General features: G+C 36.7%; 1 protein-coding gene across 5 annotated transcripts; it reads left to right on the forward strand.

Annotated features, from left to right (window-relative positions):
- Nucleotides 1-90: 90 nt before the first annotated feature.
- EXD1 (exonuclease 3'-5' domain containing 1) lies at nt 91-26509 on the forward strand. 5 transcript variants are annotated; one of them, XM_072962646.1, is made up of 12 exons: nt 91-450; nt 2813-2995; nt 7428-7496; nt 11164-11221; nt 11503-11630; nt 13191-13249; nt 15904-15990; nt 17890-17994; nt 18077-18157; nt 20017-20160; nt 20868-21059; nt 25040-26509. In XM_072962646.1, exons 2-12 carry the CDS (start codon nt 2863-2865, stop codon nt 25691-25693), a joined length of 1710 nt encoding a protein of 569 aa, XP_072818747.1. In that variant the 5' UTR covers nt 91-450; nt 2813-2862; the 3' UTR covers nt 25694-26509. The 5 variants fall into 5 exon arrangements, with proteins under 5 accessions (XP_072818747.1, XP_072818748.1, XP_072818749.1 ...); XM_072962647.1 differs by lacking the exon at nt 15904-15990; XM_072962648.1 differs by lacking the exons at nt 91-450; nt 2813-2995 and adding an exon at nt 3474-3581.
- The last annotated feature ends 784 nt before the right edge of the window (nt 26510-27293 follow it).

Raw genomic sequence — 27293 nt, forward strand, 5'->3', positions numbered from 1 at the left:
CCCGGAACCATGATGCCACCGGCCTTAAATGGGCAATGCCACTCTGGCCCCAGCGACCGCAATTAAAAGGGAAACGCCATTGACCCACCGTTTTACAACACACTGACCTGCAGCAGGGGCCAACCCGTTTCTCACAGAACTCTAACTTTAGAAATCCCACCCTACGGTTGGCACGGATTGCGGAGAGAAACAATAAAAAGAGATAGACAAAACGTCGCTTGGAGAAACTAGGATGCGTTTCCTGAGAAGTGCATTCTGGGAGCCGCACCTCCTCTTTTTTCCTAGTGGCTTTCTCTCCTCCTGACAACAGGAGGCGCTCGGGAGCCAGACTCGGGGCCGCGCGCTCATTGGCTCCTTGGGAAACAGCCAGATCCTCTCTTTCAACTCAACCGGCGTGCTCTCTGTAGTGTGGGTGCCCAGCGATGCGTACTTTTCGCTACTTTGCTTTCGGTACTGTCTTTTGATAACTGCCACTGCGGGCTTCGAACTCCCCGAGAGTTCTTCCTTAACAGCAGTCCCTCTTTTTTGAGTTCAAGACTGAAGCTTAAGGAACTCACCATTTGGCGGAAGTAGGGACAAGATTTCCCAAACTTCCTTTGGGAGAGAAAAAAGTCCCTAAGGGCGGAGGAGGGTGACTTTATAGCGTATGGCCCGCCGTTTATTTGAAATTTCTTATTTTGCCTTAAAAATGAAAAATTTTGCATCTTGTTCTTATGGCATACTTTTTGTTTGTGGGGGGTGTGTGTGTGTGTTTTGAAGACGTTTAAAGCCATCCATTAAATTAGTACACCTTCTCAGGTGAACCAGTTCTTCTACTGTGACTTCAATTGCCTTTACCCCCCGCCCCCAAACGTGTCGAGTGTTACTTTGTACAGAACCAGTTTGATACACGGAAGAACCAAATTCTGACCGCTATCACTTGGTGCCTAAGCATTAGAAGATTGTCTCAGCAAGTGGCACAAATCAACTTAGGTTACTAGTTTCAAGCTTTACCTAAAGCTTTGACGGCTTAGCATGAGATGGAGGTTCTAGACTCACTGAATTGTCTTCGTGAATTGATTTGCTCTTGTCTGACCTAATGATATCTGCCTTCATAAGCAAAGTGTGACATTTTGTATATGCCTGCCTAGGCCGCAGGAGCTTCTTTTTAATCCTGAGGGTATGAAAATGGTAGAAAAACCTTCGATGTCAGCGATATGAATCTCCATTATCTACCTGCCTTGAAACCCCTCTCTAGATCCTGACCTTGTTCATTCCTAATCTTGAATCTTATCTTTTGCAGCTGTCCTCACTCAAGACTTTTTTGCTTTGTGTTAATGTTTTTCTGATTTACTTTAACATTTCTTAAATTTCCTTATTGTCCAAGCATTTCACAAAATTACATATCTTTAAAAATTACAAATTTTTACCCCTATTATGGGCAGGTTTTTCCAGTTTTCTGTTCTTTTTTCTGTAAAATTTTCCCTTTTGCCTGTTGGATTGACTTGAACAAAGAATGATTTTCTCAGGCACTCTGTTTTATGTTCTCTCTGGATACAACACTTGTTTTTGCACTAGACTGCACACATCCTCCATTAGGGGCCTGGTCTAGTTAAGGTTTCATTACCTTCTAGCTGTGTGACTTTGGGCAGGTGTCTTAAATCTTTAAGCCTCCGTTTCTATAGTTGTAAATTAGGTTATTGTTGTAGGCAACAAATATTTGTGAGAGCACTTGCTAGCCCTTAAAGTATAAGTTTTTTATCTGAGTTAAAAATGCTGTGTAAGTTCTTACCTTCTTTCTAGTTTAATTGGTCCTTAGTGATTTGGTCAGTGTTGTATAGTTAAAGTAAATTACAAAATTCACTGGTTGATTATTCCTAGTGTGGCAAAGGCAAGCCACTTTTAAATTTAAACCTCCTTAGAAGAACATTTATCCGAGGTTCTCAATGCAAAGACATCCAAATAACAGGATTGTTCTAAAAGATACATTTTAAAAAAGAATTCGTATTTTGAATTACAGTATTACACTAAAGAATATAAGGGCATTCTTTATAAGAGCAATATAAAGAACATTAACTATGAATGATAGTTATTTCTGCAAGGTGAAGTTTTTTCTTTGTACATTTATGCATTGTTATTTTTACGAGCATGCATCATTTTTACAAAAACAGTTGAATTTTACAAAACCAGCATGTGGCATGTGGCAGTTTAATCTGTCAGACTGTGCATGACTGGTTGGTGACACTACAGCTGCCCAGTCCCTGAGCTGTGGCCAGGGTGGAGTGGAATGGTCCCTTCAGTGACTTGGCAGCTGGATTGGTAATGTGTAAATTATGATCATTCTAAATCACTTATTCTTTGGTTGGTAACAATGCAAACTCTGGAAATGTGACAAATATAGGAGAGGTTAAGTCCCAGACATTTCTGGGTAAACAGTTCATTGCAACATGTGTTGGCAAGTGTTTTCAGTATCAATTTTTTCCATTTGCTCTTTTAGTTTTGCTGGTTGGTGTTAAAAAGATTTATGTACATGCAATTAAAAAGCCTCTAAATGTTCTGCCAGTTCCATTCAGCTAAGGAAGGAAAGGTGGTATTAGCCCATTTTATAGACAAAGAAGTCAAGCCCACCTTGCCCAAAGATTTATAGTTTTCAGTTTCCCATGTATAAGAGTAGGTGCTTGCAATGATCCTTTACTTATTATCATTCTAAAAAGATAAGCAAAATTGAATTACTCTCATATTTTTATTTTTCTTGTCCCAGGTGTAGGGAAAGGAAAAAAAACCCATTCCACCCAAAATATTTTTAAAATAATAGATCTCTTTTATTTTCAAGTGCTTGGATACTTAAAGATTATCTGAAGACTGCTCTTGGAGTCAGACAGCATGGATCCCAGCAGTGACTACCATTTCCTCAACCAGATTTTGTGGAGAAGAGTGAAACTCACATTGGTTTGTGGCATCTTTGAGGGAGTGCTTCAGCATGTGGACCCTAACAAGATTGTTGTCCTGAAGAAAGGTTGCATTTTATTTCTCACAATCTTCTGCCTTTTACAAGATTAATAACTGAGTTTGGGTGATGGATCTGGGCTCCCTTAGCAACTGGGAGAGCAGCAGCTTTCCTATTTTAGGGGAAGGGTGGGAGGAAGATTAGAATGCAGTTTTCCCTAACAGAGCAACATGGCTGCATATGCTGGCTTGTCCCACTTTTGTACTTTTATTAACATGATAGTGGACATTTTTAATATATAGCATTTTTTTAAATTGCATACTTCTTTTAATTTCTCTCAATACACTTTAAAATTAAAAATAACCACTCTATAGATAGAATTGCTTTTGGCTTCAACAGACAAATTCACAAAGCCAGTAAGGGGTTAATTTTTCTTATGCAAAAAGAGGTCCAGATGTAGGCTGCTGAGGGATAGTGCAGTGGCTCAAAGATGCCAGGAGTGATCAGGTGTCTTGTGCTCCTGTTCTGCCATCTCAGTGATCATCTATCATCCTCGTGGTCACAAGGCAACCTCTACACCTCCCAGCTTCATTTCCAGTTCATTTATAAAGGATTCGTTTCGGAAACTGCCAAATGGAAGAGATTTATAGGCCAGGTATGTGGAAAGGGGTTCAGAGTTTCTACCTTCTCTGGAAGAAAGGTGGACTACTGTTTCAGCTCCTCCATGTGTTAAAGCTCCAATATAGTCTTTATTCAGCTAGAATATTGACCTGCTAGAGTAGTTGTTTTTCTGGCATGGTAAGTTTCAAGTTCACAATTGAAACGTGTAGATGGCATTTGAGAGATTAGTGTTATTATTAAGCTATATTATGTGTTAAAATAGACTTTTGTGGGCTAGGATGGGACTATGCCAGGTTTTTTGCAATATTAATACACTGGATAATCATTAATTGAGTTTTATATCCCAGGCACTGTGCTGGGTACCAGGGATGTGGATAAGAATAACATGATCTCTGTCCTCAAAAAACTTAGTCTAGTAAGTAGACACATAAACAAATAGAAAGATATAATGCAGATATAGAGGGATGCATAAGGTACTATGGAAACACAAAATTTCAGCTTATTTAGATCTGAGAGTGGTAGAGTTAGGACAGTGGGGAAGGCTTCCCAAAGAAGGAATTGATGGTGGAACTGTATAAAGTGTTAGGTGTAACTTCATAGGATTTAACTGGATGTGGAAAGAGAGGCAGGTTGTTATATGCCAGTGGTTCTCAGACTTTATCTGTGCATCAGAATCACCTGGAAGACTTGTTAAAACACAGATTGCTGACCACACGCCTTCACAAGAGTTTCTTGATTCTTAAGGTCTAGGGTGGGGCTCAAGAATTTGCAGTCTAAGAAGTTTTCAGGTGATGCTGATGCTGTGCTTGGGAACCACGCTTTGAGAAAACCATTGTTTTAGGGAGAAGTAGCAGCATGTGCAAAAATATAGAGACATGCAAACTTGCATTCAGAAAACCTAAGTAAATTTCAGTGTGAGGATGTGGTGAGAGACAAGGCTGGAAAAGGGAAGTAGGCACAGGACAGATCAGAAGGACCTTACATATCATAACATTTGGATACCTCTGAAAGCAAAGAGGAACAATCTGAAATATTTTAAAGTAGTGGTCATAGTTTTTCAGATTAGTTGCCTGAAATTTTTAACGTTGTGTTAGTTCGGAACCATACTCATTAGATGCTAGAAACAGATTTACTTTTGGTGGCTTAAACAAATTAGGAGTTTATTATCTCATATAAAAGAAGACAGGTATCCCAGAGCTACTGTGACTGTCTCCAGAGTTGTCAGGAACCCAGGATTCTTTATCCTTCTGCAGTACCATCTTTACCACATGGTGTCAAACCTCAAGCTCATATGATAGCTGGTAGAATTATAGACAGGAGGAAGAAGAAGGATGGGGGGGTTTTGGGAGTGGGGGAGGGTATTCCTCCCAGCAGAGTCAGTCCCTTTAAAGACATGTCCTGGAAATTCAGTAGACCACATCTCTGCAGGGAGACTAAGCACATGGTTAGCCTGAATCAATGGCATTGAGTAAACAACAATCAGTAAATACCACATGCTTGTTCAACAGAGTATTCAGTTCAGATGAAATATTTTGGTGTATTTCTCTCTAGTCTTTAATTACACAGATTTAATACAGTAGACATAAGTTGGGTATCTCATACATGCTCTTTTTTCAGTTAATGTTATAGCAAACATTTTCTCATGTTATTTAAAACTTCAATTTAATGGCTAAACATTTTAAAGCAAAAAGCTTAAAAACTTTAAAAATATTTATTATATTTTATAATTATAAATCAAAGTAAATTATAATTATAAAATAATTTTATACTTGTGTATTTCATAATTATAAAGTGTGACAAATTATAATTATCAAATACAATTTAATATTTGTTATATTTTATAATTATTTTCTTAGAAACAGTTCCTAGAAGTGAAATTACTGGATAAAAGTTTTAGATATTTTACATATTTTTGATACATATTTCAAAATAGTTTTTAAAAAGGGTTGTGCCTTTTTACTTTGCTCCTAATAATGTGTGAGTGAATTACAGTAAATAATCTAGCTTTGGATTTTTTAAAAATGCAGATGTGTAGCTTTCCTCAGTTTTTACTAGCATTATAGACAAAAGTGATATTTCTTTTGGTGTGTTTTAAAAAATATTCCTAGAGGTTGAACATATTTCTTTATCCTTGTTTAATAATTTTATGTACTATTTGGACAAAGCAGGGAGTGACATCACTATGACAGCAGTGTGAGGGAAGGTTTGAAGTAGGTAGAACCTAGAGACAAGAAGAGACAGGGAACTATTAAGATAATCCAGGGACCCAATAAAGAGAAAAGGATGGAAATCAGAGCTAGAGCTTGACAAGGAACGGAGAAGAGAAGACAGATTCTAGAAATGCTTAGGGAGAGGGGTAAGTAACCTAGTAATCAATTAGGTAGTCAAAGAGTAATGGAAAATGACTCCTACACTGATGACTCAGATTAAGTATATAGTACTGTTATTGTTAGAAAGGGGAAGAGGAACTGGTTTGTTGGTTACTGGGAGAAGATAATGATTTCAGTTTGAAAATCTTGCAGTAGGTCTGCTATTAGTCAGTTGAAAATGAGAGTGGAGCTCAGAGAAATAATCCATACTGGAGAAATAATGGATATGAGGACAGCTAGGAAGTGGATGTGATCATACATACATATAAGGAAAATGGATGAAGAACATAATTCTAGGGACTAAGGATGTGAAAGGGGCAAGAGTGGTGGTAGAGGCAACTAAGGAGACAAGAAGGAGCAAACCAGGGACAGTGGAACACTGGTTACAAGATGCAAATTAAAATCACTGAGACCCCCTCCATTAAAAAAAAAAAAGCGAGGAGGTGGGTAGAGCTCAGTGGCAGAGCATGTGCTTAGCATGCACAGGATCCTGGGTTCAATCCCCAGTACCTCCATTAAAAAAATAAATTAAAAGTAAAAGTAAAATCACTGAGACGTAGGTTTGAATCCTGACTGTCTTTTACTAGCAATATGACCTTGAGCAAGTTATTCAAACTTTCTGAGCCTCAGATTCTTCCATAATGGAAATAATGATATGCCTATCTCATTATGTTACTGGAGAATTAAACGTAGGCAGATGACTAGCATGGTGCCTGGGACAGAGTGAGTGCTCAGTATGGTGTCTCTAAGTAATTAGCAGGAAGAGAAATAAACACTCAGAGTGTCCTGTAATCCAAAGAAGAAAGGAGAGAACAGTATTGTCAAAAGATGCAAGGGAGCCAAGTATGATAAGACTGTAAACTTTTTCTGGGATTTGACAAATAGGCAGGTGGTGATCTTTGACCTCAGTAAGAACATATCAGTGGATTAGTGTGGGTGAAACTCAATTATTTTAGATTGCTGAGAGGTACGGAAATATACAGCTGCTGTAAGCACATCCATCTAGAAAAAAATGACACCATATTGTAGCCATGACATATAAGCTTCTAACTCCCTCATCTACTCACAGAAGAGCCTGTAATTGGGCCGGGAGTTGGATTGTTGTCCCTGACGATTAATATTTTGAGCATGCAGCATGACATAAAGCAGGGTGTGGACTCTAGAGGTAGTCAGCTGCCTTAAATTTTTTTTCTGGATTTAGGTGGACTAAAAATCAGTAGAAATATAATACATAGATAGTCCTTAGCCCCAAAGGCCTTAGAATATTCTTGAAAGAAGTTTAGATACTGCTACCCTTTTAGTTTCTTTTGGACCTTCCTGGAGTTCCCTCTGTTCTTTATACTTGTTTCAAGAATCTACTTTATAATTCACTGTTGACTCTCTATTCCTTGGGGAAAATAATTTGGGGATTTTTATAAAACTCAGATTTGGGAATTTTTGAGAGGCGTTTTTTCTTATAGTTTTAGGGAATGTTACTCTTTATTAACCAAATGAATTGTTTCCTATAACAGTGAAGAATGTGGAGACCGGTCGAAGTGTCCCAGGAGTGAAGATGTTTTTTGGACATGAGATTGTGAATGGTGAGAGCTGTATGTTCCGTGAATACTGGTATTGGGATTTGCAATAGCAGTAAACTCACTGCTCTGCCTCATTCCAATATGTGGGGGAAACCCCTACAAAATGAGATGTTATCTTGCATTTATGAACTCTTAAAGTTGGTATTGGAGAACTGACCCTTATCTTACTGTTTTGCTAGGTACTATGAGCAGAACAGTCTTAGAGAATTTTAATCATCTTGATTTTACAGTGTGAGGGCTGCTGGTGCTCATTTCTAGAAACTCAGCTTGCAGGCAGAATTGGGAATCTGAACAGAAAGTAATTGTCTTGCTCAGCAAGTGTGTTTATCACCACAGGTTTGGGGATTTTGGGAATTGCAGGAAGCAGCCCTGTTCTTTATCTCTGCCAGCAAAAACGATTTAGCAAGACTATGTCCAAAGGTTTCCCTAAAGGAATAGATATTGAAGCTCATCTTATCAGTGTGCTTCAGACAAGCCAAGTGGGATAAGAGAAAGGGTTGGGAGCAGATGTGTTGTTGCTTTCAAGAACTCAATAGCTAAAGGAAACCCTCCTACACTGTAGTGGGAATGTAATTTGATGCAGCCACTATGGAAAACAGTATGGAGATTCCTTAAAAAACTAAAAATAGACTTACCATATGATCCAGCAATCCCACTCATGGGCATATATCCAGAGAAAATTCTAATTTGAAAAGATACATGCACCCTAATCTGTATTGCAGCACTATTTACAATAGCCAGGACATAGAGGCAACCTAAATGTCCATCGACAGACAAAGAAGTTGTGTTATATATACAGTGGGCTACTACTCAGCCATTGAAAAGAATGAAATAGTGCCATTTGCAGCAACACGGATGGACCTAGAGATTGTCACTAAGTGAAATAAGTCGGACAGAGAAAGACAAATATCACATGATATCATTTATATGTAGAATCTAAAGAAATGGTAGAAATGAACCTATTTACAAAACTGAAACAGACTCACAGACGTAGGAAACAAACTTATGGCTACCAGTGGGGAAAGGAAGGGAAGGGATAAATTGGGAATTTGGGATTAGCAGATGGAAACTACTATATATAAAATAGATAGAACAATAAGGTCCTACTGTATAGCACAGGAACTATATTCACTATCTTGTAATAACCTATAATAAAAAAGAATATGAAGAAGAAAAAAAAAATATATATATATAACTGAATCACTATGCTGTGCACCAGAAACTTAACACAACATTATAAATCAACTATACTTCAATTAAAGAAAAAAAAGAGCTCAAAAGCAAAAAGCTCTCCAAGGAGGAGCAAAGATGAGTGTGGGGTGGAGGGGGTGGGAATGGGAGAACTGAGACCTGGCAGAGCTTTTCATTTCTTACCATTGGGGCAGCTATGAGGAAAGGAAAGGACTCCTGGAAATGAGAGATTACTGTTGCTTGAAAGATAACTTTGTTTTGTGAGAGAAGCAGAATTGAGCGAGAGATGAAAATCTCACCAAAGTAATGACTGCCAATCCAGACCCACTTCAAGGCAAACAAATCCATCCTTTCTCACTGACTATGCACTGTCAATGCTCTTGGTCCTTGAACACCTTTTTTAAATGATGGTAGTAGAGGGATTCTTAATTGTGTTTCAACTGTTAGGCTTTGCAGTAGAGCAGAGCTCTGAACTGGGAAGAAAGCTAGAATATGGATGAGTTTGTAAAGAGAAATGAAGGAATCAGTGTCACTATCTCCTAATTCAGGAGAAGGCTGACTGCTGACCAGCTTTGTGTACACATGTATTCATTTCCTCCTAAATTCATTCTCAGACTTAGCCTTTGTTCATAATTTTCAGGCTTCTCCTCCTTTCTTTGCTCTGTGGCTCAATCAGCCTTGGAGGGGGGTCTCACTGAAAAGCACTTTGAATGAGAATTATCAAGATGAAGGATAATAATTGACTAATCAGTATTTTTAGTAAATTTTACTGTCTTAGCTGCAGACTCAACACTTCTAGACAGTTCAGGAGAAAGAGTCATTTGAAACATAATGGCCCTTGAGAGGCTTTTTCCCTGAAAAGTACCTAAGTGTACTTAATTGAATCTAAGATGCCATTAACTATAAAGTGCACTATTTCTTTTCCCAACCTAAGAAAGAAAAAAGAAGCTGCCAATTAAATTGTCATATGCATTTACTGTAAATCATATCCAATTTCAAAGCTGTTTAAAATATGCATCTTGGAATCAATGATAAACAATATTTCCCTGTATTCCCTGCACTATTAGGTTAAAAAGAAATGATTTCAGAATCTCTGTGGAATGTTCCTCTCATACTTCTTTTGTGACTTCCAATCTAGCTTTTATTATCTTTCATGTCACTGAATTGTCAATGCACCAGCCTGTGAGAGTGGGAGGGACAGATTTGTGAAAGATTTAAGGGAAAAGCCCCAAACAGTACATAATGTGAGGGAAGATGCACTAGGATGGAAATAAATAGGAAAGTAAAGATATCTTTAACACCAATCTGCATGGCCACAGAGGTGCTCTGGAACAAAAAGGGTAGAGGGGGACATGTAGAGGTTCCTAATCCTGCTAAATGACCAAGAAAGCTATGCAGGGCTGTAAATGGGGTCTTCAGACTCTTGGGCATATATCCAGAGAAAGCTCTAACCTGAAAAGATACATGCACCCCAATGTTCATAGCAGCATTATTTACAATAGGCAAAATACGGAAGCAACCTAAATGTCCATGGAGAGATGACTAGATAAAGAAGTTGTGGCATGTGTATACAGTGGACTGCTACTCAGCCATAAAAAGTAATGAAATAATGTAATTTGCAGCAACATGGTTGGACCTAGAGGTTATAAAACTAAGTGAAGTTAGTCAGAGAAAGACAAATATCTTATGGTATCACTTACATGTAGAATCTAAAAAAAGACATGAACTTATTTACAAAAGAGAAAGAGACTCATAGACATAGAAAACAAACTTATGATTATGAGGGAGGGGAGGAAGGAGGGATAAACTGGGAGTTTGAGATTGGCTGATACAAACTACTATGTACAGAATAGGTAAACAACAAGGTCCTACTGTACAGCACATGGAACTATATTCAGTGGCTTGTAGTAACCTGTAATGAAAAAGAATATGTATATATATGTGTAACTGAATCACTATGCTATATGCCAGAAACTAATACAACATTGTAAATCAAAAAATGGAAATAAAAATTTTAAAAATGAAATTAAAAAAAGAAAATGATATTTAAAAAAGATTAGGTTAGGTTGGGATTTCAAAATGTAGAATAGATAAACAAGATTATACTGTATAGCACAGGGAAATATATACAAGATCTTGTCGCTCACAGCGAAAAAAAATGTGACAATGAATATATGTATGTTCATGTATAACTGAAAAATTGTGCTCTACACTGGTATTTGACACAACATTGTAAAATGACTATTACTCAATAAAAAAATGTTTAAAAAAAAGCAAAAAAAGATTAGGGATCTTCAGTACTTTGGATAGTATTTTCTGCTCTATTTATTGCTGGTGGATGAATGTTCCTATGGACTAACATTTCATTCCCAGTTACTGTCTGTGGTACATAGTCAAACTAGGGGTGGTGGGGTGACAGTGGGGCAGTTAATTGCTTCAGTTTGGAAACCCTGTTGGAAGCCATTTGGTTATTTTACAGTGGAACTACTGGATGAAGTGGAACAAGGTGCAGTGAGAGAAAAGGCGTCTTCTGTTAGGTATGATGGAATAATTTCCTTAAATATGATGTTACCCAAATGTACCCATTAGGGTAGAAAGCCTTAACTCTAAATCACTAGCAGTGTAATTCCTAAAATGAGAATTGTAGGCGGGTGATTCCTTCCATCTTTAGATGATATCTTCAAATCAGTGTAAACAGTGGATGAATGTGTTCTCTATGAAAGGTCCAGAGTCCTTACTACTGATATGTGACAAGATATATGTATGGCATTAGCAACAAAGAACAAGTTCACCTAAGTTGTTTTTTTTGTAAGCGTAGTCTAAATACGGAGAGAACCACGATGGGTAAAATGAAAGATGAAGACCTCAATGTATTTGAGCCTGCTTCTCCTGCCACTGAGGCACCAACCACCTCTCTGCTGAATGACCTCAAGTACAGCCCATCAGGTGAGTACCAGGGCTCTGAATTTTTAGGCTCTTATGGTTCAGAACTCTTCAGAGTTGGTGTAGCCCCAAATCAAAGTTCTATATGGAATTCTCAGCCAGGCCATTGTTTCTCAGGTCTGTATCATGATTCAATTGTTTATTTAATATTTGAGTGAACAGTATATGCCACACACGGGGGATACCAAAGATTGGTACCCCTACGCTCATTTAGTTATGGTGCAGGAAACAGACACTGAATTAGATGAATTAGTGTAAAATACGGTATTCTAGTGCCAGGTGTTAAGGGGAAAAAAACAGACAAGTAATGTGTGGAGAGGATGGTTTTAAAATTTTAGAGTGTCTAGGACAGGTCTCACTGAAATGGTGACATTTGAGTAAAGGCCTGAAGGGAGTGGGGTCTCAAGATATTTGTACACCCAGGTAAATGAGGATTTAGGGGGGATGTTTTTTAGCCATAAAAAAAAAACAACAAATGCAAAGGTTTGAGATAGGAACATGCCACGATCTTGAAGGAACAGCAAGGAGATCAATGTAGCTGCAGCAAGGAGAGTAGTGGGAGATGAAGTGGGGTGAGTGGGTCATGGAAGATTTCATAGATCATTGAAGGCACTTGGCTTTTCCTCTGCAGTGAAAAGAAAGCCATTGGAGGTTTGTTTCTTTCATTGCCCTAATGACTAAGGATGTTGAGGATTTTTTCATGTGCTTATTTGCCATCTGAATATCTTTGTGAATGTCTATTCATTATCTTTTGTTCATTTTCTTATTGAATTTTTTCCTTATTATTCAATGTTGAGAGTTCTTTATATATTCTGGATACAAGTCTTTTCTCAAATATATGCTTTTCAAATATTTTCTCCAAGTCTGTGGTTTGTCTTTTCATTTTTTTAAAGCATCTCTTGAAACACAGACAATTTAAATTTTGATGATGTCCAGTTTATCCATTTTGTTTCTTTTGTTGGTTATGCTTCTGTTGTAGCTAAGAAATTTTTTCCTAACTCATTCATTTATGCTAGTGGATGAACTGTGTCCTGTGCCACTCCAAGTTTTTAGAGTTTGGGAGATGAAGAACTATATATTATGCTGTACCTCTAATCTTTTAAATTACATAATTAGAAAAATAATTAACTTTTAGGATCCAGAAAATTCCAAAAGTGTACCATTGACCCACCTCCAGGACAAATTTATTTTAAACTGAATTTATTTTTTATAATGAACATGCTTTTAAAAAGTGCATGTCTTGAAGTATTCAAGACACAAACCTATGATAAGAGAAACATTACTGGATTATCACAGGAAATGTAAATAATTCATTTTATAAGATTATCATCAGTGGGGCTTTTGTTTATTCTCAGTTGACAAATAGGATGCTAAGTGTTCACTGTGTGATGGGCTAACTCAGTTGATAATGAAGTAGTTCTCAGTGTGCTAGACATAGTATCAGTAGTTCTAGACATCTGAGTTGCAATAGAGCAGGCATTGAGGAGTATTGCTGAAATTAATGGGAGGGCTATTCCATTGCCAAGGAAGACACATATGTCTAATTCCATCATTCTCCTGTAGAGGAAGAGGAGGTAACATACACAGTCATTGATCAGTTCCAGCAGAAATTTGGTGCTGCGGTAAGTACTGCCCTCAGTCATTCCCTGTTTTGTCTACATATGGGTATCATGTCTGTCCCATAATTTCTCTCTTATTAGAAGATCATTAATGTTTTCCCTAATAATTTAACAAAATATTTGAGTGCCTGCTATATGCTAGGCATAGTTCTGAGATCTGGCGTAAAACAATAATCAAGACAAAATTCCAGCCCTTAAGGAGCTTATTTTAATGCAAGAATATAAACAAATAATTGTATATCAGCTGGTGATAAGTGCTATGAAGAAAAGTAAAGTGTGGCATGGTGAACACAGTGACAGGGAGTTCCTAGTTTATTTAGGGTAGACAGAGAAAACCTCTATGGAGAGGTGACATTGAATCAAAGATCTGAAAGAGGTAAGGGAGCTAACCATTTAGGTATCTAGGTAAAGAACTTAAAGAAGGCATAACTAGCAAGTGCAAAGGCCCCGAGGCTGAAGCACACTTGACTTGTATAGAGAAACAGCAGGAGGGTCATTGTGGCAGGGCCACAGTGAAGAGAAGTGGTAAGAAATAGAAAGGGGCAGGAGACAGATCAGGTATAGGGTTTTTTAGACATAAGGATTTTGAGTTTGACTTAAGTAAGATGGAAAGCCATTGGCAGTTTTAGGGGACAGTCAATTTTTAACTTACATTTTTAAAAGACCACTCTAAATATTTAGTCAGTTTCTCAATAATCATTTATTTGAGATGTGACATTAACTATTCAGCCTAGGATATGGTTCACAGATAGAGTCTGTGAACTCTGTCTGTGGGAGGGAGTCATTAAGCTTTCTGTTTAGATGAGCTTATGTTCATGGATGCATAGGTGTATTTTTAAGGGAGAGTTAACTTTCAACAGATTAAAAAAAACAGCTTTATTGAAATATAATTCATATGCCATAAAGTTTATCAATTTAAAATGTACATTTCATTGGCTTTTAGCATATTCACAGAATTGTACATCATTCACCATAGTGAATTTTAGAGCATTTTTAATACCCCAAAAGGAAATCCCATACTCCTTAGCTATCACCTCCAATCCCTCCCCAGTCTCCCAGCCCCTGACAACCACTAATCTATTTTCTGCCTCTATGAATTTGCCTGTTTAGGACATTCATATAAGTGGGATCATACAATGTATGGTCGTTTGTGATTGGCTTCTTTTGCCTAGCGTAATATCTTCAAGGTTCATCTGTATTATGGCATGTATCAGTATTTCACTTATTTTTATTGCCAAATAATATTCCTTTGTATGAATATACCACATTTCATTTATCCTTTCATTATTTGATGAGCATTTGGGTTGTTTCTAGTTTTTGGCTGTTATGAATAATGCTGCCATGAACATTCATTTACAAGTGTTTGTATGGACATGTTTCCATTTCTTTTGGATAGATACTTAGGAGTGGATTGCTGGGTCATATAGTAATTCTGTGTTTAACTTTTTGAAGATTGGCCATACTGTTTTCCAAAGCTGGTACACCATTTTACTCTTCTACCAGCAAGCTATGAGGATTCCAATTTTTCCACATTCTTACTGACACTTCTTGTTATCTCTCATTTTAATTATAGCCATCCCGTTGTGTGAAGTAGTATCTCATTGTGGTTTTGATTTGCATTTCCCTGAAGGCTAATGATGTTGAGTATCTTGTCACGTGCTTATTAGCTATTTGTATGTCTTCTTTAGAGAAATATCTATTCCTTTGCCATTTTAAATTAAGTTATAAGAATTTTTTATATATCAACAATTTCTTTAAAAGGTCCATGACAACAGCAACAAAAAAGTGGGATTAGAACTTGTGCTCTGGAAACTTAAAGTAGTAATTGGAAATTCTTGTCAATAGAGAAATACAGCTTTTGTTTCTAGTTTTGCAGACTTCTTGTTGATTGAGGATGGAACAGAAATTCCGTTTCATTTTTTCATCATTGATGAAAGATACTCAGAATGTAGAACACTTTATGCCCTGTAAAGGAAGATAGTGTAAGTTACTGTGCCCTTCTATTCTTGAGTAATTTATCTACCTGTAGAATGGGGAGAATCTTGTGCCATGTAGATATTTTCATGGATTATGGATTAAGGATTTTGAATTATCTAATGTTTTGAAATAGGATAAGATTATAGATCATCAAACCAGTATGTGTTTCCAGGATACCATTGTATCAGTTTTGAGCAATGAAATGAATCCAAGATTTTAAGGGACCTGTTGAGTCTGTTTCTCTCATTCTGAACAGTAGATACTGTGAGACTCAGCCCCTATGTGACTTCCCTTTAGGTATGGTAAATTGCCCTGTGTTAGATTGCTGTGCTTTACATGAGGAATCTTGTCATAAAGACTAGAAATCTTTCACTGTAACATCAGTGGTAACAGGAGATATTTGACTTTTCATTCTTATTAGCGTTTGCAATATGAATGATTAATTTTCCAGTTGTGGAATAATTTTGTGAACACTAAAAAGAGGATCAGAAGCATTCGTTATGATGTCTGTGTGTTTGTGTGTGTGTGAAGCAGACGTGTTTTGGAGTAGACAAATTTTATAAGTTTGAAAAATATGATCCACTTTGTTTATTTTTAGCAATTTTACTTATGCCATTCATGACATCATAATTGCAACATTTATTCCCTGGAGATTTTTGTTTTCTTCTTTTTCTTATCAGATGCTCCACATCAAGAAGCAAAGTGTCCTAAGTGTGGCAGCGGAAGGAGCTAACGTGTGTCGTCATGGGAAATTATGTTGGCTTCAGGTAGATTTCTTTAAACTTTTTAATTTTGAAATAATTGTAGATTCACTGGTAAATTTATTTTAGTTATCTTTTTTATGTTACACCACTGTTACTGACCTATAACTTGATTGGAATGTCTTTCAATCTTCTAGTACTCAGTTTATTCTTTTCGAAAGATCTTCTGTCTCTGTAGAGATTTACTTTTATAATCATCACTGCTATCTCACAGGCTCTGCTTGAGCTCTTCTTTCCCAGCTCTGTTCTCTCACTTTAGATACACAGAGGATTTCCTACCTTTCCTTCTGGGCACATTTTCTCCAGCCAGGTCCTTGGACTTGTGTGTTTGATTTTTTTAATCGCAGTATCACATACCCTATGTATTAAAAGCGAAGCAATAATAATAATGGTAGAAGGCTTATGAGGAAAGAAAAATCCCCACTCCATTGATCTCTTCAGAGGTGCTGCATTTTTTTTAAGAATCCAGTAACAAAGTTGTTAGCACTTTTTTGTATAGCACTTTTGTATGGCACTTCTATGTTTTTCATTTCATGCTTCTTCTGGGAGCCCTATGATATGACTATTAGTCCATTTGATGTCCCATAAGACCCTTAAGCTATCTTCATTTTTTTCATTAGTTTTTCTTTTTGCTGCTCTGAATGGGTGAGTTCCACTGCTTTGCCTTCAAGCTGACTGATACTTTCTTCTGCTTTATCTGGTTTGATGTTGAACCCCTTTAGTGTATTTTTCAGTTCAGTTATTGTATTCTTCAGGTCTGCGACTTCTATTTGGTACTTATATTTTCCATCTCTTTGTTGAAGTGCTCACTGTGTTCATCCATTCTTCTCCCCAGTTTGGTGAGCATCTTTATGACCATTACTTTTAATTCTTTATCCGGTAAATTACTTATCTTCATTTCATTAAGTTTTTTTTCCTGAGGTTTTATCTTGTTCTGTCATTTGGAATATATTCCTTTGTTTCTTCATTTTGCTTGATTCTCTGTATTGGTTTCTATACAGTAAATGGAACACCTGCCCCTCCCAGTCTTGAAGGAGTGGCCTCATGTAGGAGATGAACCTTGATATTCAACCCTGACTTGGTTGTCTCTCAAATCTCTGTGCTTGTCCAAGCAGCCCATTATATTTTTAATAGCTCCCAGGAATTGAGGACATGCCAAGACTTGTCAGTGTCCCGAAGGGGAGGATCTCAACACCTAGATTCAGGGTGACTGGAAGCCAGACCCTCAGGCATCAGCTTTTTAAAGTATGCAAATATATACACAGTCTTGTGGGACCACAAGCATAAACCTTGCTGGCCACCAGAGCCAAGTAATATGGAAATGTCCCCTGAGTGGCAGTTGCAGAATCAGGGCTCCAGACAAGTGTATAAGCTCTTTTCTAGGTAATGCAGTGAGCTGGAGCAAGGGAGTGTGCCATGATGGAGTCCACAGCCTAGGTTCCTTATGTCCCCTGAGAGCAGCTCCACAGCCACTAACATGTGCCAGCCCTGAAACCTGCCCCTCAGGCTGAAGCTCCAGGACCCTAACACAATCATGAATATATAGAACTTAGAAATGACATTTTGTGTCATTAAGAATGAAATACTGTTCATTCTGCTTAAACCTCTAATCCCTAGGTATCAGAATGTCATGAGTGAGACATAAAACATTTAAAAAAAAAAAGTAAAAAGGCTAATCACCAGCTTGTCCTTTCCTTTTGAAAATCACAGTGATAGTTTTTAATATTTTGCTGTTTTTAAAACTTAAGATAAATTTAAACCTGTTTTCCCTAAGAATCATTTAAACACTTATTGTTTACTTTAAAGATGAGGATGTTAAATATTTTTTCACATGTCTTTCTTAATCCTCAGGTCTCCTTCCCTAGTTTTTTCTTAAAATATGTATGTCTGGATGGTCTATTGTAGGTGGCCACAAATAGCCGAGTTTACTTATTTGACATTTTCCTTCTGGGAAGTCGTGCTTTCAACAACGGACTTCAGATGGTATTAGAAGACAAGAGAATTTTGAAGGTGAGTCTGTAAGCTTATACTTCTGCCAGTAAGAACAGCAGCCAGGTTCTAATAATACTTTTTCTGTCTTCTGATTCCTTAGGTTATCCATGATTGTCGTTGGCTTTCTGATTGCCTATCTCATCAGTATGGAATTTTGCTGAATAATGTCTTTGACACACAGGTACGTGCAGGGAAACACTGAATTTAATCCAGGGTACATAAATCCTGTAGAAAATAGGCCTTGTCTGATGAAAGATTGAAAGTCTTTTTGTGTATGCCTCATTCCTGCCCACTTCTCATGTAAGATGTTTGTACAATATGTGAGAACATTTGGTGAACTGCAGAAGCACTGCAGAAAAGTTACTTTGGGTTTTCCCTCCATTTTGCTCCAGAATTTGTCAAATAAGAAGCAAGCTCCAAACTCTGTAACATTCAGAAACTCGAACAATTTGAAGTTCATTCAGAAATCTAACATGAGACTCTTAGTGTAAGCTGAACAGTCACGTCTGTGCCTTCACTAGTTAAGGCTAGTGGCTAATTAGCATCTAGCGCCAGGATGCACGTTGTCCCAGATATGCCCCCAAATAGCCCGAAGATATGTGATTTTTCTCTCATCTAAAGGATTCCAGAGGAATGAGAAATTCCTAGACTATTCTAGATCTTAGAGCTGATCTGGATTTCTGGTTTGGCTGTGAGTTTTCATTACGTTTTCTTTAGGTTCTTCTAGTCTTCTGTGGTTATGCCAAGAAAGGGAGCTCTTCAATATATAAGCCTAGAGCCTTTGGAGAGGAGTTCAAATAATGAGTTAGCCAATTCTTTTTGAACAAAAATTCCTGAAAGTTCAGTTTTGTATTATTGTATGTGGTTTAAGTTTGCTCTGTATATCTGCTTAAAATGAACTTGGTGCCACTTCTCTTGCTTACATGTTCCTTTGGGTCTTCTTTCAATATCATTAACTACATAGAGATTGCTTTTGTGCTGCTCCAAGATGTGAGAGGATTGCTCATTGTTCCCTTGAGGCCATCAGGCTTCTTGTTGTGACCCCATATGTATTGTCTAACGAACATATTGGCATGTCTTTCTGTATTTTTCTTCTCAGATTTTCATAGTGCAAGAAGCAGGAGTTCAGAATTTTTTCAGTTTCTTTCTCTTTAACACAATGTATTAGTTTCCTATTTGCTGTTGTAACAAATCATCACAAATTTAGTGCCTTATAACATAAATTTACTTTCTTACAGTTCTAGAAGTCAGACATCCGAAATCATTTTCACTGGGCAAAAAGTCAAGGTGTCAGCAGGGCTGGTTTCTTCTGGAGGCTCTGAGGGGACAGTCTTGTTTCCTTGCCTTTTCAGCTTTCACCTGTGTTCTCTGGCTTCTGGCTCCTTCCATCTTCAAAGTGCACCACTCCAGTCTCTGCTTCCATCATCACCTTCTCCTCTGACTGTAGTAAAATCTCCCTCTGCCTCCCTTTTATAAGAATGCTGTGATTACATTTAGGGCTCACCCAGATAATCTCCCTATCTCAAGATCCTTAACTAATTACAGCTGCAAAGTCTATTTTGCCATATGAGATAACATTCACAGGTCCAGGGATTAGGAGGTGGATATTTTTGGAGACCATTATTTAGCCTACCACACACAGATAAATAATGGTTCCAGTTCTTAATTTTGTTAGCTTTCCTTATCAAAACTTTACCAGAGTTGCTAATAAGTAATAAAAGTAATTCTCGAATTTTATCTTCCTTTTCCCATTCCCCAAAGGCACCAAAGAGTAGTAAATAACCATGAAGCAGGCAAATAAAAGAAGTGGAAAAGAAAATAGACAGGGACACATAAAAATTGGGTGATCTTTTTTCTTTTTTCTAATTTATCAGAATAAGTTGACTCAACAACTTTAAATTTTCTGATGGCGTTGTCTATCGTGTGGGTCCTTGGTGAAAATGGTACTTAAAGACATTTCTGTAAATACATTTCTGTTATTTCTGTCATGAGATAGCTCTCTGTACATAATGGTCTGTTTGTCTTTTTTTAATGGCACAGGTAGCAGATGTCCTTCAGTTTTCCGTGGAAACAGGCGGCTTTCTTCCAAACTGCATCAGTACTTTACAGGAGAGTTTAATCAGACACCTTAAAATAGCCCCTAAATATCTCTCCTTTTTGGAAGAGAGACAAAAAAGGATTCAGGTGAGTATTAAAGGATGTCCCATATGACATTAATATTTTTCAAGTGTTTTTAAGCGGGCTTGTTAGCATACTATATAGAGAAATGACAGCTGCCATGTAAGCATATGAGCACTGCCAAAATCTTAGTTGTTCCCAATGGGAACAGTTTCTTTGTGGTCTCAAGTAGATAAAAGCCAGCATCCAGATTTGTTGGTTATCAATTAAAAAGTATTCTGAAATAAATTTTTAAGTTGGGCAAGTGGGGATTTTATTGGGAATTTGGATGAAGGCAGTGGAACCAAATTAAGGTAGAGTTTCTTCAGCTTCTAATAGCTTTGCATGCAAACTTAGTTCATGACCATACTGGCTGCAATTTTGGCCAAATAATCAATCCTGCTGCCTCCAGTTTTGAATGAGAAGTCCTGAGATCTCTCTCTCTCTCCCCTCCTCCCTCTCTCTTTCTCTCCTCTCCTCCCTCCTCCTCTTCCTTCCCCCTACACCTCCCCTACATATACACACTCACTGTATACACACATGAAGTGTGTGTGTGTGTGTGTGTGTGTATGTGTGTGTATATTCTCAGAAGGCTAGCCATAGTGTGAAAGTAGAAGATAATAATTGAAGAAAATTATAGTAATGGTGTTTTAATTTAAGCAGCGGTTAGATAAACCATTATTTTCTTTAAAGTTTTGGTTACTATTCAGAGAAAATTGTTTTGGTGTCTCTAGGAAAACCCAGAACTGTGGTTCACACGACCTCTTTCACCCTCTTTGCTGAAAATTTTGGCCCTGGAAGCTACGTACCTACTCCCCCTTCGCTTGGTACTCCTGGATGAAATGATGTCTGACCTAACCACCCTGGTGGACGGATATCTAAACACTTACCGAGAAGGGTCTGCAGACAGGCTGGGAGGCATGGAGGTAGGTGCCACTCTTTGTGGCTTCCAGGACTTCTGCTTCTGCCTCGTTCCTCATGATGCTCACCCTTAACAGCTGCAGCTGATTTCTTTTGGTGACTTGCTGATGAATATTCTTGAAGGGGCTATTGCTGGGGCTTAATTCATCCCCTTGAGCACTTTTTCACAATATTAAATTATGTTTCCAGTAAATATTTCTTTTCAAGAAAGGGTAAATTTAATATTTCATTAGTTATTTTAATGAAGCCAGCACAAAATAAGAAAACTTATATTGTTGGCAAACCTTTGCCCTAAGGCCAAGTCTGGCCTATGACCTATTTTTGTACAACTCACAAGCTAAGAATGATTTTTTACAGTTTTAAAGGATTGTTAAAAAAAAAAAGTTTGCAAAAGAGACCGTTTGTGGCTCACAAAGCCTAAAATATTTCCTATTTGGCCCCTTATGTAAAAGTTTGCAGGCTGCTGCTATAAAGCATTCTCACTTAGAAATACTGAAACAAAATCCTAAATAAAATAATAGCATGTTTGGTAAAAACCCCACTTAGATGTATTATACTTTTCTATTAATGTGTCTCTGTATTCTAGTTGCAGGTATGGTTCAATATTAGGAAAATCTTTATTTTACTAGAGCCAGGAAAGTCTTAATCATTGTCTCATAAATGCTGAAAAAATTATTTTGTAACTTTTTTGTATTTTGGTCTCACTGTTTAACAAGAAAATGACATAAAAGTCCTTGCATACCTTGTTCAGTTGGAGAATTTTAATTTTTTTCATTTATCATTATAAAGCCAAGGATAATTTTATAACTTTTGTTGTATTTTGCTATGTTTATTGCAGAAAAAAGTTTGATAATATTCTCTATATATTATTGATTAAAGCTGGAATAGCTACTTTAACATGATAAAACATTTATCTCAATCAAGAAAACTATAGAATGTTTCATTGGAAACATTAATATCGACAAAAATACAAAAATGGTGACTATCACCACTGCTTTAGCAGTTTTTGAAGCTATTAACCAATGAGATTAGAAACAAAAAATGAACTATTAAAATTGAACAGGAGAAATAGGAAGTATGACTTACCTATGATATACCTGAATACTGATGAGAATGAACTGAAAAAGAAAAGGCAATTTAGTAAATGGATACACATATAACATAAAAATTAATAATTTTCCTATATCCATATACACAGCTAGAAAATATAATGGGAGAAAAAAATCCATTTATAATTGTAATAAAAATTATTATCTAGAAATATATCTAACCAGAAATGTGGAATATAGAGATGAAGAAAATGTTAAAATATTACTGGACGGTATAAAAGAAGACTTAAATGAATGGGGACACTAATTATTTTTGGTTATCAATTATTCCTAAATTAACATTTAAATTTAATTTTATTCCAAGAAAAATATTAAAACCAGAATTATTTTGGCAAACTGTGATTATAGTGTTTATAGAGATAAATTAGCATAAATACGAATAGTCCTGTCAGATATTAAAACATATTATAAGCCTACACTAAATGCGACTGGTACATGTGTAGGCAGATTGATGAAACAGAGTGGAGAACCCAGAAAAAGATCATATATATATGCCACTAATAGTTAGGATAAAGAAAGAATTTCCAATCAATGAGAAAAAGATAATTATTTATCAAATGGCCTTAGGCAATTGACTAACCATTGCGGGAGGGGAGAATCAGAGTTGGATTCCTATCTCTTTCTTTATACCAAAATAGATCCCATGCATTGAGTATTTATATAAAAAAAAGGAATTACAAAATTATTGGGAAAAATAGTATTAAAATAAAATTATCTTACAGCAGGGAATGCATCTCTCCAACTTTATTAAGGAATAGTTGACAAAATTAATTATGTATATTTAAAGTGTACATTGTGATTTTTTTTTCCTTTTTCAGTTTTATTAGGTAGAATTATTACAGTTTGACTGCACGTATACATTATATTGCATATAAATACATATATACAGTGTACTGCACATTTTTTTTAGTTTACATATATGTACTGGTCATTGTTTCTAAGAACAGTTTAGAGCTTTAGCTTTATAAACTTACAGTTATCATGATGATTTTATATACATTAACATTGTGGAATGATTACGAAGATCGAGATTAATTAACACATCCATCACCTCATAGTTAAGTTTTTTGTGTGTGTGGTCAGAATGCTTGAGATATACTCTTAGTAACTTTCAAGTGTATACTACTGAACTATTAACTATCATAACCATGCTGTACATTAGATTCCCTAGAATATATTCTTATAACTGAAATTTTATACCTTTTGACCTACATCTCCCTATTTTCTCTTCCACAACCCCCTGACAACAACCATTCTATTCTTTGTTTCTATGAAGTAATTTTTTTAGGATCATATCACTTATACCATATCTCTTATCCGTATCACTTAGACCATACAGTATTTGTCTTTCTGTGTCTGGCTTATTTTACTTAGCCTAATACCCTCCAGGTTCAGCCATGTTGTCGTAAATGGCAGGATTTCCTTCTTTTTATGGCTGAATAATATTCTATTGCATGTATATATACACCACATCTTTATCCATTTACCTGTTAATAGACACAGGTTGTTCACATATTTTGGCTACTGTGAATATTGCTGTGGTGAACAAGGTAATGTAGGTATCTCTTTGTGATCCTGTTTTCATTTCCTTTGGATATGTTCCCAGATGTGGGATTGCTGAAACATATGGTAGTTCTATTTTTAAGTTTTTGAGGAACCTCCATACTATCTTCCATAGTAGCTGCACCAATTTACATTCCACTCAACAATGTAAGAATTCTCTTTTCTCCACGTTTGCCAACACTTATCTGTCTTTTTCATAATAGCCATCTTAACAAGTGTGAGTTGATACCTCATTGTAGTTTTGGTTTGCATTTCCCTGATCACTAGTGATGACCAGCACCTTTTCATGTACCTATTGGCAATTCTTTGGAAAATTCTTTGCTCATTTTCAAATTAGATTATTTGCTTTTTTGCTGTTGAGTTGCATGAGGGAATGCTTTTCTATGCAATACAGAAATACTCAGAACTCATAAAAGATTAATAAACTTGACTTAAGATTTTGTGTGGTGAAAATTCTATAAAGTCAAAGGGCAAGCAAAGGGAAGAATTATTTGCCTCATGTAACAAAGAAGATATTTTCATAATATATTCTTATTTTGTTTGTTTGCTTTATGAGGGGGAGGAAATTAGGTTTATTGATTTATTTCTATTTGGAGGAGGTAATGGGGATTGAACCCAGGACCTCAAGCATGCTAAGCATGTGCTGTACCACTTGAGCTATACCCTCCCCCCAATATATTATTTATTGTAGCATTTATATAATGACAAAATACTGGAAACAATCCAAATATCAATCCAAAAAGGTTTGGTTAAATAAATTATGGTACATTCATACAGCCCTTAAAAATTCCAATATGGAAAAATCTCCAAGACTATTTTTTAGTGAGAAAAAAATCAAAATGAGGAATATACAGAATAGTATGTTACCATTTGTATAGAATAGTTTTATAAAGAGTTATAAAAATAAAAAGGGGAAAATAAAAACTGAAAAATGTAATGATAAATATTTAGTAAGGAATCATATATGCATGGACTATCTCTGAGAGTCTACACAAGAAGCTGATTTTTAGATGATGCACCTGCTAAGGCAACTGGGATGAGGTTGGAGTGGACACTCACTTTCATCATATAATCTTTATACACACACACGCACGCATGCACACACACACGCACAACACACACAAAACTGGATTCAAAACAGTTAACATTACTTGAAAAATAGTACTATTTTAGTTGAAGCCACTAGAGGGTGGTATAAGAACACATTTGAATAGACCCTTGCTTGCCAAACAGTTAAGTATAGTAGCAATGATTTTATGGACCATTTTCAGAAGGTCAGTTATAATAGACTTGTGTTCATTTTCTTTTCTTAGCCTACATGTATGGAACTTCCCGAGGAACTGCTTCAACTCAAGGACTTCCAGAAGCAGCGCAGGGAGAGAGCTGCAAAAGAATATAGGGTGAATGCGCAGGGACTTCTAATAAGGACAGTACTACATCCAAAGAAATCAGTGACAGAGACAGGAGGGAAAGAGGGGAAAGTAAGAGGTTTCTTACTTTGTAAAAATTCTAGGCTCGATAAAGCTGCAAGTTTTACAGCTCATAAGGATGTAAATTTGCTGGAAGAAGAATCTGAGAGTAAACAAACCACAACAGAACCTCAACATCTACCTCACATAAAGGAAGAAGCCAGTGAGAATTCCAGTAACAAACTCACTTGCCCTGAGTCAGAGGGGTTGGAGGACCAGAGAATAACTCAAAAAGAACACCGTAAGATTCCTAAACAAGCGTTTCAGACAAGTTTATCTTTGAGAGAGGAAATAGAACAGTTACTGATTGTGGAAAACACGGAAGATCGAAAATGTACACAAAATGTTTCAGTGTCTCCTTCCCTTCCTCAGGAAATCAGAGTGTCTCCAGGTGACAGCTTTCATCCTTTTAGAAAAGCTGTGCTTCCCACACTTCCTCCCTGTCCAGCTTTGGAGAAGACTGATTCCTGGATAAATCCTTCTCCCATTCTGCCTTAGAGATCTGCAGTTTGTTCTTGAGGCCATAAAGGTGGCTTATTTGCTCTACCATTAGGGCCTTCTTCAGTGCCTAAGTTCCTCATGTTATAAATTTGGTTTTGCTTCAGTCACAGGCCTTGGGGAAAATTATATCCTCTTGCTTACTTCTGTATTCCTGGAATTTGATTAGAATGGGAATGAATAAGTTAAATAATGGAAGAAATACGTTCTCTGATTATGTCACTGTGTGGAAATGTTCCCTGTGGCCAGAGTGAATTATTTTTCATAATTTGGGTTTCGAGGATTTGAAGAAAGGAAAAATCTTAGACTTAGTGCCTGGAAGAATATATACTTTAAAATTTTTTGTGTTTTTTGGTTTGAAGAGGGCTGGTAAAACTCCTAGCCGTAAGTTTAAAGAAATTGGTACCTGAAACTTTACCAGTACTTTTGTCCTTTTTAAAATATTAACTTTTAATTTGTCAATCATACCTCCATAAAGCTGAAAAATATTAACTTTTCGAATTTGGAATGTTTTGTCTGTCTTAGGTCATAGACAAATAATAATCGATGTTATTACAGGAATCAATATCCCAGTTTTAATTTCTTTTCATTCCGTTTACTTTTAGAGAGTTTTGTCCATTTTCCTTATAAAGCAGGTCTTCTTTAAAGTATGCCTGTTACATACACTTGTGGTTTGATTCCACTCTGTTTGCCTGGAGTTGGTATGCTTTCTTAGGGTGAAAGGAAGGCAATTTGTATTGAGATGAGCCCTTTTTATATTGAATACTAGCAGGTTGCTCACATTGTGTGATAACCAATAAATCCATTTTGGCATTAGGTTATTTCTCACTTGTCTTCATTGGGTCAGGGTAGGAATAAATTGGAATATGTCTGGGTTTCTAGGTCTAGAGTCCAGTACAGATATCTGTAATTTGACTGTTATACAGGCCTCTATTCCTTATTGCTCTGAGGGGAACCTACGGGGCAGTCTACAGTTAGGAACATCCTTGTCTGCATTCGTTTAGTCTGTCATGAGTACCACTGAAAGAAGAGCTGTGCCTTCCAAACTCCAGAGTCCAGGTCTGGTCTAAGCTTAAGATGAAGGCAGGCCTAAGAGCAGTCAACTCAGCCCTGCAATTTCTGTGTCCCACTTTGTCCATAGTTTAAAAGGTCATTTGGGGCCGGGGTGGTGTCTGGTTCATCTTGGGTGAATGTATATGCAGGTTGAGCCCAGGATGTGGTTAACCTAGGTTTACTCTGAAAAGGACATGAATTTCTGTAAAATTCCTAGAATTGATTTAGCTTCTTATAGAACCATTAAGTTGCCACACACAACGTGTATATATATACATACATACATGTATATATACAGGCTACAAAGAAAAATGTAATATTCTTCATATTTTAAAAAAGAATTCTTCTTTCATAATATGTTTTGTGACTAAAAAAGAACAGCAGGAGTGTGTTGAACGTTTGCTGTGTTGCTCAATATGGTAGCCACTAGCCATTAAGTAGCTATTTAAATTTAAAATCAATTAAAATGAAATACATTTAAAAAATTCAGTTCCCCAGTTGCACTTCCCATATGTCCCGTACTCAGTAGTCCCAATGTGCCCAGTGG

This window comes from Vicugna pacos, chromosome 6 (genome assembly GCF_048564905.1).
Source record: "Vicugna pacos chromosome 6, VicPac4, whole genome shotgun sequence".
In the NCBI taxonomy this organism is placed as follows: domain Eukaryota; kingdom Metazoa; phylum Chordata; class Mammalia; order Artiodactyla; family Camelidae; genus Vicugna; species Vicugna pacos.